The following is a 14,346-nucleotide window of genomic DNA, read 5'->3' as shown; positions in this document are numbered from 1 at the left end:
TAGGAAGGAGTAGAGGAAGGGGTTGGAAGGAGTAGAGGAGGTGGCATGTTTGGCACCTAGCCTCCCAGGTGGCACCACTCTTTCATCCAATGGTCTAATTACCTGGAGATTATTCCTATAAGCTAATAAAAGATAGATAAGAATATAAAATTATGGCAAAGTCTGTTTACAAAAATACGTTACAGAAAGATAAAGTTCATAAGAGGTACGTTAAAATGCAAAGGGTGTACCGTGAAGTGGCCAACAATAAATGAAGGAAGAAGTGAGAATATAAAATAGGAGAAGAAACAAACTTGTCTACGGCAGGAGGTGGGTATCTGTCGTTGACATAGTCACCGTAGGCAGAGGGAGGGGGCGGCCCGTTCTGGTACCCAGAGTCATCGTAATCCATGTAGTTGGAAGCCCCAGGTCCACCTGTCAACAAAATGGCGGGTTATTACATTGAAAATGGAAAAGAATGTAAAGATAAGAAAAACGAAATCCACAACCATGCCACAAGCAGCAACTTTCCTCATAAAATAAGCATAATAGTAATTAGTTCTAAGCTACAAAAATAAAAAAAGGAGTTTATATGGATACGATTAAAAAAAAAAAATTAATCTTTCAAGAAATATTAAATTAAATGTACCTACAGAAGATAACTTCTTAGTAGGGAATCAATGAAGGGGATATAACAAAAGTCTACCAATTGAGTCGTCAAAAAACACCGACATGTCAGTTGGTTTTGTTAAAAATAAAATTCTCTAAAAACTTCCGGAGCTATTTCAGAAAATACAGTGAATTTTTTTTTTTGACAAACGAAAATTCCCAGGTCCGGTAGGCTTCGAAAAATCCGATTTAGAACACATGTTTTGAAGTCTCCTGAAAAAAACTAGCCTCGCAACATGGTCTTCATATGGCCAGCCTAGCTCAAAACGAAAAGTCGCACGAAACTGAAATTATATATTTAATGCAGGTATTTAGTCTGAGGAGTGCCAGCAACTTTAATGCAGGTATATAGCCTGAGGAGTGCCAGCAACTTTAAAGCGGATAAATAGTCTGGGGAATTTCAGCAACCTTTTCGGTATCTACAAACTGTAGTGCCACTTAGTAGAATCCATTTTTCACAATTGTTTCGATTTTCTGGAACGATTTGGGTTAAACTTGATAATGTGGAATCAAATGGTCTTTAACATCTGATAACAGTTTTATCCTTACAGTTAGACATTGTCCTCTAGAGCAGCGGTTCACCACGGCACCCTTTTTCAACAAAAACTTTCGCGAGACCCTTATCAAACCTAAGCCTAAGTCGCCTGATGCACCGTATAAAGAATATTCTTCTTCTACAACTTTATTACAAAAATATAGTAGAGACAGATTTTCCAATTTTTTTTTTGTATAAAACAGAATAAATGGATGGACTTGAAAAATAATTAAATAAAACATAATAATATTTATTTTTTTATAAGACCAGTTTAAAGTTTTGGAATCAAATTTAATAATGGTCTGACAATTAAACTAAATAATTTTATTTGAAACATTTTTACGAAGCGTAATGGATTCTCTTTATTACTACACTATAGTACTAGTATAGTGCTAGTAGTAGTAGTATTATTACTACACACTAAGATGAATATTGAAGTGCTTTCCAGACCAATTAAGGCTTCACCAATCAGATTTATCTTAAGGACTTATTATATTAACCAACTTTATCAGTATGCATAAGGGATAAATAAATAAAAGCGTCAAATAATTAAGATCAAATTTAAAATAAATGATAACAAATTAATTTCAAATACTATTTTTTGCCAATCAATCATCAATTCAAAAAGCTCCCTCAAAGAAAATTAAAACTGATATTTGTTTTTGCTAGAGGATTAAGGAATGACCACTGCTAACAAGTTAGACAGATTTTTTTTGCTGAATAGCAGTTTTGTGAATTTTGCAGTTATAACCTTCTTAGAGGGAGCTGTTCAATTAGGAAACTCAGAAAAAATGAGGCACTAAATCCAATATTTTAATTACATCTTAATCATTATAAAACTAAAAAACACTAAATAATTAAATAGGAAAGGAAAAAGCGTGCAAAAGAAAAATTGACTGGGATAATATAGGGAGGAAAAGGGAAAATACGAAAGCTAGATATTTATTATTAACTAAAAAAAAAATCAACTACAACTGATGATTAATATGGATTATAAAAAATACAGAATGAATTTTGCATACGGTTTAATAAATTGAATATAAATTAAAATGCTAGGATGAAAACTTGAAATTTACTCGTTTTCCCTGCTTATGCTATATTGAAAAAAATAATACAATCTAAAAAAATCGGTTCAAACAGTCAGAAAAACTGTTAAGCCGGAATCTCTACCACAAGCTCCCTGATGAAGTCCTGAAACGCAGGTCGAAACGTCGGCACGAATAAATAATTTTTTGTTTATTCGTGTTTTTTTTTTGCTGAACATTTACATTTCTGAACTGCTAGCTATAGTAAAGCAAAGCAATATAACTAAACTGATATTAGGTCTGGTGTTATGGACAAGAAGGGATTCAACTATGGAGAAAAAAAAATCAATCAGGCTCTATTACTTGATTCTCATTGGAAAAAAACAAATTGTTTAAAATTACAAGCTTATTCGATTAATCACAGAAAATGACCATAATAAGTTATATATAGCCATAATAAGTCATATAATAAGTTATATATGGCGATAAGAAATTATACTTCAAGATCCTACGCAAGGAAACTCAATAAAGAGATGAATACATCCATGAAATCAGAACATCTAGCAATATAGGATAAGTTTCAACAGAAGAGGGAGTTTTTCCTTGAACTTGTCTATATATATATGAAACAAATCTTTACATAAGTAAGAATTGGGATCCTGATGAATTTAAAGCCCGAGTTTTCAATGGGAATTCGCATTTTAAGTTCTACGAGTCCGAATGTATAAATGCAAAACTCAACACTAAAACGAAAATATATACGAAACTGAAATGATATACTTGACTTAGTCTGTGTACATTAGCCTGGGACGTTGCAGCAACTTTTCGATTAAAATGAAATAGAAGTGCAACTTTATGTTTATAAATTTAAATATCTGTCCAAAGTGAAAGAGTAAAGGGGTGTGATTTGACCAAACTGATACTAGTCCATTTTGACAGATATCTCTGAATTCGGGTAATTTCGTTCGCAATTTTTTAGAAATATGAGCATGTTAAGGAAAATACCTACTATAAATTATAGCCGTGAATGGAATATGACATTATTGATACGAAAACATCAAGATACCATCCAGCAAAATCTATAAGGATATGATGAAATCTTAAGTTGTTAAAATAGAGACATAAACCAATAGTGAAATTATTATTATTTTTTTTATTATTAAGGCAATCCAAAGCAAAGGTGTCTGGTTATCTACATGTGACCAACTTATTCTAATCATGGTGGGGGTCAAGGTTTCATTTTGTGGGACTGCCATACAAAGAAAAAAGTCGGCCCCAGGCCGGATTCGAATCGGCGCCGCCCACAGATCTCAGGTCGGTAGTAAATACCTAGGCCTAACCAACTGAGCTACGGGCGGCCCTTAGTGAAATTATTTCCCCACTTTTTAACTGAAGAAATCACGTTCTCAAGATTTTCTCGCAATCATTGTCCGAAAAAAAGTTAGAAGTAAGACCTTCCCGCCCGGACTTCAATTCGGTGTATATGTATATGTATATATGAGTTTTTTTTTTTGTTTTTTTTTTTTTACGAGGGTCGGTGGAAATCTTCAAAAGACACGGATAGGCCCGTACCTATCCGTGTGTGGGATTCTTACCCACTAAAACCACCATAAAATAATTTTGGTTAAGCAGCATAATATTGATATTATCTGCTGTCGGGTCTGAGCTGCAAACGCGTCGGAACTCTCTTCTTTCTTCATGAAAGCGGTGACAGAAGAAGAAAACGTGTTCAGCACTCTCTTCCATTTCTGGACACAATGGACATTCTCCAGTCTCATCGAGCTTAAACCTATACTGGTAGGCTCGGAAGCAACCATGCCCTGTGATAACCTGGATGATATAATATAATAATCAACCTCCCCATGGTTCCTCTTCACCCAGGCCTCGATGTTGGGGACCAGCCTGTCAGCACTATTATAAGAGCGGCTCCTCTCATCTGCGATCAGCTCAATCGGTGGCATCCCGGCCACCACGCAAGCCGCTTCGTATGAGACTACGAAACGCGCTGATCACTCTTAGCGCACACTTACGATACGCCGACACCTTCGGTCTTCTGTAGGCCTCAGTACCCAACGCATCCTTCCATATCGCAGCTGCGTAGAGCAAAATGGATGGGATCACATAGGATATCAACAACCTACGGCTGTTCCTGGTTCCGCCTATGTTAGGCATTAAACGTGACAATGCGGTGGTTACTCTAGCCGCTTTATCACTCACCCGCTGGATATGCTCTCTGAACCGGAGTCTATCATCGATCCTTACCTCGAGGTAAGTCAAAGAAGGCTTGGACTGGATCTCTTGCCTACCCACTATCAAGGTTATGGCTTCCCTCACTTTCCTGCTACTGACAAGAAGGGCCTCTGTCTTACTGTCTGCTAGTTGCAGCCCTACAGATTCTAGCCAATCTCGAACCGAAGCGGCACGATGATTGGCCTTTATAATGAGCTCTTCTTTATACTTTGCTTCGACGACCACCGCGATATCATCAGCAAAGCCCACTATTTCGGAACCCTCTGATAGACTAAGCCTAAGGACTCCGTACATCGCATTTAACAACAGAGGCCCCACCACCGAATGTTTTTTTTATATTTTTTGACCGACGAGGGTCGGTGGAAAACTTCAGAAGATTTTCAAAAAGGCCCGTACCTACCCGTTTGTGGGATTTTTACCCACTAAAACCACCGCCCTACACCTGTTCATTCCTCTCCACGGGATCGCCGCTAGGCATTACTTCATGGAGGGAAATGGCTGAGTGCCACCTTGCTTTCTCCGCAGGGTTTTTACGTTTCCATGCTACTAACGTCTTCTAGCCCTCTCTTCCGCTGGTCAGGGAGTAGAATATAGCTCATCACGTTCTCTGATGTGACGTGTCCTCCACACTCTCTCCAATCCCCTTCTTTCTGCTGCAAAGCGAATGCAAGTGAAAAACACGTGCTCCGCAGTTTCCTCGACAGTCTGACATCCAGGGCATTCTGCGGTGTTGTCCAGTTTGAAGCGGTACTGGTATGCTCTAAAGCAACTGTATCCGGTCAAAAAATGGGTTATGTAAAAATCCACCTCACCATGCTGGCGACCATACAACGTGCCCACATCGGGTATTAACCTGCGAGTCCACCTTCCGCAATCTACAACCTCCCAACGCTGCTACCACTGGTCGATGGTTATTTTTCGCTCTTCTTCTCTTGAAAAGGGCAAGCGTCGTCTATAATGCCTGCTTCTTTCTTCAACAAGGAGTTCCACAGGTGGCATTCGGGCTATGACGCACACCGCTTCGTAGGAAACAGTTCGAAAAGCGCTAACTGTCCTTAAACAAACTCTGCGATAAACTGAAACCATCTGTCTCCTCTATGATTTGGTAACCATCGCTTCTTTCCAAATCGGGCCATATACCATAATGGAGGGGACAATAGTAGCCAGAAGCCTTCGGCTACATTCTTTGGCACCTCCGACGTTTGGCATGGGCGTGGCAAAAAGGATACAACTTTAGCAGATTTAGCGCTAATATAATCCGCGTGAACATTAAAGCGGAGACGTGCATCGATCATGACTCCTAGGTACTTTAAGCAAGACTGAGGACGAATTTCGTGCCTACCAACCGTGGCAGTGATAGACTCAGTCTGCTTCCTGCTAGTTACCAGGAGAACCATGATCTGCAAGGTGTAGGCTTACCGAAGACAGCCAACCGCGGACCGTCGCAACAGCCTGGTTAGCGATGAGGGTAACTTCTTCCAAGTACTTCGCCGCCACTACAGCTGCAACGTCATCTGCGAATCCCATAACTGAGCTCCCTCCGGCATTGTCAATTTGAAGATTGCGTCGCACATGACGTTCCACAGAAGAGGCCCTAATACCGAGGCCTGTGGGACACCACCAGTCACCTCATATCTTCTTTGGCCAATGTCTGAAAAGTAGAACAGAACTCTATATTTAATGTAGTCAGTGAGAACTCTCATAAGATAGGCTGGTACCACCATAGTCCGTAGGGCATCTATTATACAGGTCCATCTTGCAGTGTTAAAGGCATTCTTAACGTCTCGCGTGATGATTGCTGCATAACACTTAGCACCTCTCCTCCATCTTGCTCCTGCAATTGCTGTGCGGGTCATCTCGACTACCAATCCAGCAGCATCTATTGTGGATCGCTCTTTACGAAATCCGAATTGATCCCGCGAGAGGACATTAACTCCCTCCGTGAACTCTTGTAGCCTGAGGGAAAGGATTTTCTCGAATGCTTTACCCATGGTATCCAATCAGCAAATTGGACGATAGGTTGACGGGTCTTCCAGTCTTCCCTTACTCTTTGTGTGTGTGTGTGTGTATTTATATTTATAGTTTTCCAATCGTATATGTATAAAAAGGAATCGATTGGAAAACAAACCCCATCGACCACAAACTGGACTATTATCCAGGAAATATGGATTCCTTTAGCCCCTGATTGGTAGTAGCCATCAGGATAATAGTCCAGTCAGACTTATATGTATACATAATTTAAAATTATATTAAATATTAAAATTTTATATATGTATAAAAAGGAATCGATTGGAAAACTAACCACAGACTGGACTATTATCTTGCCGTCTACTCCCAGTCAGTGGCTTAAGGAATCCGTGTTATTTCCTGGCAGCGAGGATTAAAGGACCACCCCCCAATCCACTAGTGTCGTCGGGGGAGGGAGGGGAGGAGAGGGCGAGGAGATGTAGGGGGAGTTAGGACAGGACAATGCACGTATCAAATTTTTATAGAGAGAAAGTAAAATAAACACGACACGGGACTATAAAAATCAACAAAAGTGCATTCTGTGATGACGAATACACTTTTTTAAGCTAAATCTCATCCTCGGATTTAAAATGTAAGATCGAGAAGAAAATGAATGATACTACTATTTTTATAGAAACCTATCAAGTAATTAAAAATCAAAACGTTAGAAAAGTCTTTTGAAAGAAAAAAAAAAACATTAACCACAAAACAGAATTATGAGAACCCAATTAAACAAATAAAATAGCCGAATGTAGTGATATATACATATAATAAAATATAATTAGCTACAACTCAGTACACCCTTAACCATTTCAACCCGAAATTTATTCATAATTAACTAAGTTAATTTCAAGTTTTGGATAATTTAGTTGGAAAATCGGATAGCCGATTGTTACAAGTTTTGACTCCAACCTGTCCAATCAAATCAGACCATCCACGTGTAAATATTTCATCCTCTTGATTAAACGAAGAGATTTACAAGTGGGATTTGATTTAACACTCAAATAGGTTTCAATTTGTTCCGATTGGTAAAATATCCTAACAAAATTATCGAAGAGGAAAATATATTCTTGTATGAAGATTTTGAAACTTTTATATAAACATTGACAGATTTTAATTCAGACGATAGTAGGCAATCAAAAACTCGATGTTCCTGGATAATGCTAATGGATTTTTACCAGGTTCCAATTGTTATATATATTATTGCTAGAGCGCGAATTTTCGTTCAGTAAAAATCTGAAACCATCCGATAAAAATATTGAAACGTGCAAAATCGTAAAATAAAAATTGATGAAATGATTTTTAAAAAATAAAATATAATTTAATACATTTTTGAAGTATTAACAATCTTTACAGAAATAATTTACGTACTTTTTCCTATTACTACCTTTAGACAAAAGTATCAAACATGAAACATATTAAGTTCAACTATTTAACATCAGACCCGTTTAATCATATACGGAGCTGAATCCTTCAAAGGAAACAATTTTTATCCTGAAATGTTAAATTTAAAAAAAAAAAAAAGAAAGAAAAAAACTAGACTGATAATTCTTAATATTGCTCTTTTTCAAAAAAATTCTAGATACTTGATGGGGAGGGAAGAGGGGAGGTAGGCGATATTTCTGGATCAAGACTAGCGTGACAGTCTGTAGCTTGGAGAGTTGAGGCGTACATTCCTCACATCGAAACTGCAGCGGTGCCGGTTCAAATCCGCCCTGGGGGGGGGGGTGTGTCGAGTTTTATTTCTGTGGTGGTTCAACGAAAATAAAACTTGACCCGCCTCCATGGTGTTACAATGGGATGGTACCCTGTACATTACCCCCCTTGCCCCGCCTCCATGGTGTTAGAATGGGATGGTACCCTGTAGATTACCCCCCTTGCCCCGCCTCCATGGTGTTAGAATGGGATGGTACCCTGTAGATTACCCCCCTTGCCCCGCCTCCATGGTGTTAGAATGGGATGGTACCCTGTAGATTACCCCCCTTGCCCCGCCTCCATGGTGTTAGAATGGGATGGTATCCTGTAGATAACCCCCTTACCCCGCCAATTGATAAAGATTAATGGTCCAAGCCTCGGGCAGCAATGGTTTCTATCCGCCCTACCGTAAAAGAAATTATCGAATAATTTCAATTCGAATATATCAATTTTATTTTTAACTCGAATTGGTAAATAATTTTTCCGTCAGATACTTTATTCTAAAATAATTTGACTTTTTCATAATAGTATTGATTGTGTAATAATTACATTTTTGTTTCGAAGACAACAATGATTCTTTGAACAAATCTAAAATGATTAAAATAACTAAACAAACTTTACACCAAAACTAGAAATACAAAGTGGCAAAGAATGAAACTGATTTCATCTCATACCTAAGTTGGGACTAAAAACTATTAAAAGCAGCATTGCTACCTGGCAGGTATAACATGCTGCCACTCAAGACTCAAGTTACACGGAATAGACATTAGAACAGGATATATGAGTAAACTTCATTATGCATTATCAGAACATTTTTATTTGCCTAATACATCCTGATTCTACGGAGGTAATATGCCATTGAAGAACTATGACCCATGTCAACATGTAAACATGATTAACAGGTTAAGAAAGTATAATAATTTAAGTTTTGGCTCATTAATTTATTGAACGGAGAAGAAATATTTCATCTTAAATCAGACAGCCCTCGGACAAAGGAACTGTGAGCTGTGATTGGGCCCAATAAGATTTAGCTACCCTCCCCACTTCTCATTAAGCGACCAATCAAAAGGTCAGGGGGCAGGCCGATTAATATCACCAGAGTTCATTCACTACTATCGGAAATATTATTTTCTAAAGTTTAATCTTAAAAACAATTAGAGTTTAGTACGAATATATTAAAAAAATATTTTTCTTAATTTTAAAAAAAAAATTGTTGATCCTTTTTTTCTCTCAACTTCATTCTTTACAACTTTTCCAACGTTTCGACCCTCAGGCTATTCTCAAGGATACCTTCATATTGATGTAATTTCCTTTTTCAAATGTTAAAAATGCAGGCTAGTTGCCTTAGTCCCATATAACCTTTTCTAAATATTTGTTTCCTAGATTTAAACCTTTTATGAAACACTTTTCTTCCTTCCTTCATTCACATTTGCAACTTAAAACAGGCAACTGTTCAAAGTATCAATGGAACTTTTCAAAACAATCATGTACCGGAGTATAAGATCGAAAAATCATCACTAATTATGAATAGAGCATTTCAAATCTTATCATGTGCCGGATAATAAGATCAACAAAGGATCACAAGTTTAAATAGAAGATTTCAAGACTCGGATATGCCGAAGTAAAAGATCAATAAATGAAATAAGCAGCTTGTAAAATAAGGAGAACATTTATAAAAATAAGAATTATGAACACACTCAAGACTGTAAGAATAAAAGTAATTTTAAATATAATTAAAAATCTGCATTAGTGTCAAACAAAATATTGCAACAAAACGGACACAAATAACTTAAAGGTAAAATATGCTGAACTGCTACATAAAGTGAACAAACTACAAATTGACCTTTATTCCACTAACAAAATAGTTAATAAAAAACCAAACAGATCGCACAGAAATAGCCATATTATTTTCAGTTATGAATAAAAGAAAAACGAAATTGACAATTCACAGGCCTCTATGGAGATTGGATAAGATAAATGTTTAAAATTATGAGAGATAGTTGACCGTGGATGATAAATGAGGAGAAGATGGTTGGGGGTGCGGTCAATGAAACACAAATAAGTATGACTAACTTATTTTAATGTGCCGCCATTAAAATAAGGCACATTAATATAAGTTAGTCATACTTATTTGTGTTTCATTGACCGCACCCCCAACCATCTTCTCCTCATAAATGTTTAAAATTTCTTTTTCATATCAGTTACAACAATAAATATTTTCCAAAATAGGAATAAAACAACATATTAGTTTATAATGTTTTTACAGCAATCTATGTTGTTTTTTTTAATTTATTTTAAATGTAATATTAATTAATATATTATAGATGAAAAGCTCCAAGAACACATAACAATTAATACTTATATGGAGTAGTATTTATGAAACAAAATAGTGTTAATAAAGTGAATAAGTGTAAAATTTGAAAAAAGGATTAAAAATGGCCAAAACAAATGGTTTTATCTTTGAACAAAGGGGTTTTAATCTGGGACTAACCAGTTTTTATTTCCTCCATCATTCTGATTCTTGGTTAATAATATCATCGAAGTTCAATTTCTGTTACCGGATGGTAAGAAAATTACTTGAGGCAAAATATTTGATATAACTAAGTTCCTTACCCAAAGCAATACTTAGGAACACACCTGCCCTCCGACACGTAGGGGATTACATTATGCAGGCAACATCCCCCGATATTTCCCTACAGTACTAGATTGATATACCAGAGCGCTATCTATCTATCCCCGGGGCAATTAATCAGCTGGACAACACGGGGTCATTTCTCTTCTGCCTTGACAAGTTGCAAGAGGGAAGGATCACATGCTCTGGGGTTCCGCACTTAGCTCTCACCAACTCCAGGGGTTCACATATATAATTCACTCAATCACACACACAATACATCTAACAAAATGGTTATGTACACTACAACGGTTATAAAGTACTCCACGTTTTCATCAGTGGCGCAGTAACAAGTACCTGATGGGGTCTGTTCCCCTCCTCCGAGGGAAGGAGTTAACAGAACAAACATTTTCACTGTTAGCTGTAATAGCTCCCACGGAGTGAACTAGACGGAAGTCTTTCTTGATCAAGAACAAGCATTTGACCGAGTCTGGCATCTAGGACTTCTCAATGAATTCCGTTATTTCTTTTCTCTAAATTTATGCTTTTAATCCGTTTCTACTATACCGATATAGTACAAGAGCCGGGGGAAAAAACAACATTTATTTCACCCCTATTTTTTATTACTTTAGTGAAAACTATGTATAATTACTAGTCAAAATTGATGAGTCTGTCAAGCTATAATCATCTCTTATTTTCGTACTTTTCATTTAGTAGTTATATTTATATTTCATATACACAATAAATAATAGTTTAGTTCTAATATGTAATAAAATATATCGTCAGTATAAATTATAAAACACAATTTACAATAAAAAAATAACTGTACTTTTTATATCAGAAATATATTCCAAAAAGTCAGTCACTTAAAAATGTATTGATAAATTATCGGCTAACTTCACAGCAGAGGTAAGTACATTTTCACTAACTTCCAGAAAACGACAACTAAAGGTTTTTCTTTTAGGAAAACTACAACTTTTGCATTTATACATTTAGATTTTATACCTAAATCTGTTAAGTCAAAAAGTTAATTGATAAGTTAATAAGAGAGAGAACGTTTAATTGTATTTTTCCTAACGCTAGTTTCCATCTACTTAGCACTAGCGTGAAGTAATCCATTTAGAAAATTATACTTTTAATTTAACTAGTAATTCCTTGCCTCAATTAATATCACAACACACTGGAGTATAGAAAATTGAATATAATAATGAAGATACATACAAACTGACCTGTTCCAACAGCATTTATTATTGTTTTGGAAAATGTAAAAACACCTATAGACAAAATAAAGATAAGAAAAAAAAATCCATTGCTTAAAATTTGTAACTTCTAGTTACAAAATGTTCTACAAAACATTATTATTTTTAAAACTTAAAATTCTTATTTTTTATAAATGTTATTTATGTATTATTGCGCAGTAAAGTTGCCACCTATGTTCCGCATTTCTACTCAAAGTAGAGTGCTAAGATAAATGTTTCTTCTTCAAAAGAGCGACATTGTAGGAAAACCACTCAGTTGTTGGATGCAAAACATCATTCAAAACTCTGCGAAAGGAAAACAGTGTCAAAATCGAGTTAGGAGAGACAAACAAGATGGCCGGCCCCGAGCTGTAGATCACTCAAGTTTACGATGGCTAAATCAGCTGCTAGGGATCATCCTCGCCCAACCATTTATTAGTCCTTTAAATATCGACGACGGAAGGGCAGTATCGATACTATGAATAGATCTGTTTACACTTGGCTGTAGTTAATGTCAAGAGCTCAATATGGTGGACAAGAACTGAGGAATAGGTTTACAAGTAATGTTATCAACTGATGGCTATCATAGCAAACCAACTAATTGTCGATTCTGCTTTAATAATATAGTATGTTGATGCAACTCAATCCAAAAGTCAAATACAGGGTGAGTAAAGCGGTGTTGACCCGCTTTTGTGGCAGATGATCACTTCTTCAGTCAAATCAGCTGTGGATCGATCCTGGGGTCGGAAACCTCCGGGGCATACTCAGTCCATTTAAAGAGTATACAATTAATTGGGAAAGGTACTCCAAATAGCCTCTTTGCACAACGAATACTTCCTTACCAAATACTGAACCTAAAACCTTCGGGATAAAGAATGATTCCCTTAGGCCTGTTTTACCTTTTTCTCTTGCCGATTGTCCAATCTTAACACAGAATTTAATGACACAACGTTGCTCTAAATACCACTTTTCCATTTTGCGTGACGCACAACTTTGTGACTAATAGCAGTAATAAAAATGACGTAGTTATCGGAAGGAGTAGAATCGCGCTGAGTTACGCTTGCAGTGTTGCCAGCCTCATTATTTTTCTGGCAAACCTCGTATTGTTATTACATTCAACTACATAATATAAAAATCTTCCAGGGCAGGGACCTGCATTATCACGTTTTAACTTTTAGAAAAAATTACACAATCAATACTGATTTACAATTATAATAATTTACATGAGACGTCAATTTAAAATGCAAATTCCTATTAGAATACATATTCCTCTAAACAAAATATGCTGTTTGCTGTTGGGTCAAGAAGCTAATAAGAATGCGCTCTATTTTGGCAACTCCCTGCGGTACACACTACAACAAGCTAACTGCTAATAAATCACACTCGGCTGTTATAATAATGGATGGGATATTATCACTCCATCCAACTAATCTCCAAGCTTCTGCAGTTGAATATTTTAATTCTTTTTCCCTCAGAGTTCACCTGTTGAGGTATAACTCGTCCCTGAATAACGAGCTGCCCATTTAATGAGATGGTAAAAATTTATCTTTTTAATTTTTGAAGCGACAAATTGTTTTTACATGTATTTAAACTTAGTTATAGAGAAGAATATTAGGACTTGGGGAAGAAAAGCACAGTATGGTAATACATTTAGTAAATCTGATCTAAGTTAAATTTGAGTGTTACAGGCGTGTAGAGAAACTCCCCATTGGTAGCACTCTAATGACATTTTACATAAGCTGGTCTCGTGGCCATCTTCTTTTCAGGCGCCTCGGAGGATTGTCAGGAATGGAAGAGGATGCCAGATTAGAAACTAGGGGGTTTGAGTGGTTACAGAGTTTATAATGGTAGGAGTGATATCTGGTTCGGGCTAGATCGGTTACATAGGGAACATTAAGGTCTTTATGTATGATTTTATTTGTGATAAAGTAAGGAGCATTGAGGGTTTTACGAAGGATTTTGGATTGAATACGAGAGGAATTCAAAGGTTTAGTGGAGCCCCAAAGCTCAACTCCGTATGCCCAGATTGGCCTTATTACAGTCATGTAGATCAGTCTTTTGTAATGTGTTGGAAGCTTAGACTCCGAAAGCTCTGACTTTGCTACTGGAGCTTACATCTCCACCGGCGCCAATCACGCAAGTATCCCACACCCTTCATTTAAAATTTGTACTCTCGGGATAGTCATTGTTTTAAACAAAAAGATTTAATAAAAACATCCAAGAGTAAATAAAGTGCAAGAAACAGCTTTGATCACACCATATCATTCTATACGACCCCAGTGTGCTATACTGCTTACACTATCTATACTCATCGACGGCAGGAGTTCCATATCCTTT

At 36.7% G+C, this 14,346-nt stretch overlaps 1 protein-coding gene across 12 annotated transcripts in view; it reads right to left on the bottom strand.

The window, feature by feature from the left end:
- Positions 1-14,346, bottom strand: part of LOC106682601 (heterogeneous nuclear ribonucleoprotein L) — a gene marked incomplete at its 5' end in the record, with an annotated part of 271,663 nt that overhangs the window by 15,625 nt on the left and 241,692 nt on the right. For all 12 annotated transcript variants that reach the window (XM_067044872.1, XM_067044873.1, XM_067044874.1 and 9 more), the window contains 1 exon segment: positions 294-414. In XM_067044872.1, coding sequence (XP_066900973.1) covers positions 294-414 — 121 coding nt within the window.

Source organism: Halyomorpha halys, unplaced genomic scaffold, assembly GCF_000696795.3.
Source record: "Halyomorpha halys isolate HHAL.00 unplaced genomic scaffold, Hhal_1.1 Scaffold430.1, whole genome shotgun sequence".
Taxonomy (NCBI): domain Eukaryota; kingdom Metazoa; phylum Arthropoda; class Insecta; order Hemiptera; family Pentatomidae; genus Halyomorpha; species Halyomorpha halys.
Note: the sequence above shows the minus strand (reverse complement) of the source record. Positions and strands in the feature narration are given on the sequence as shown.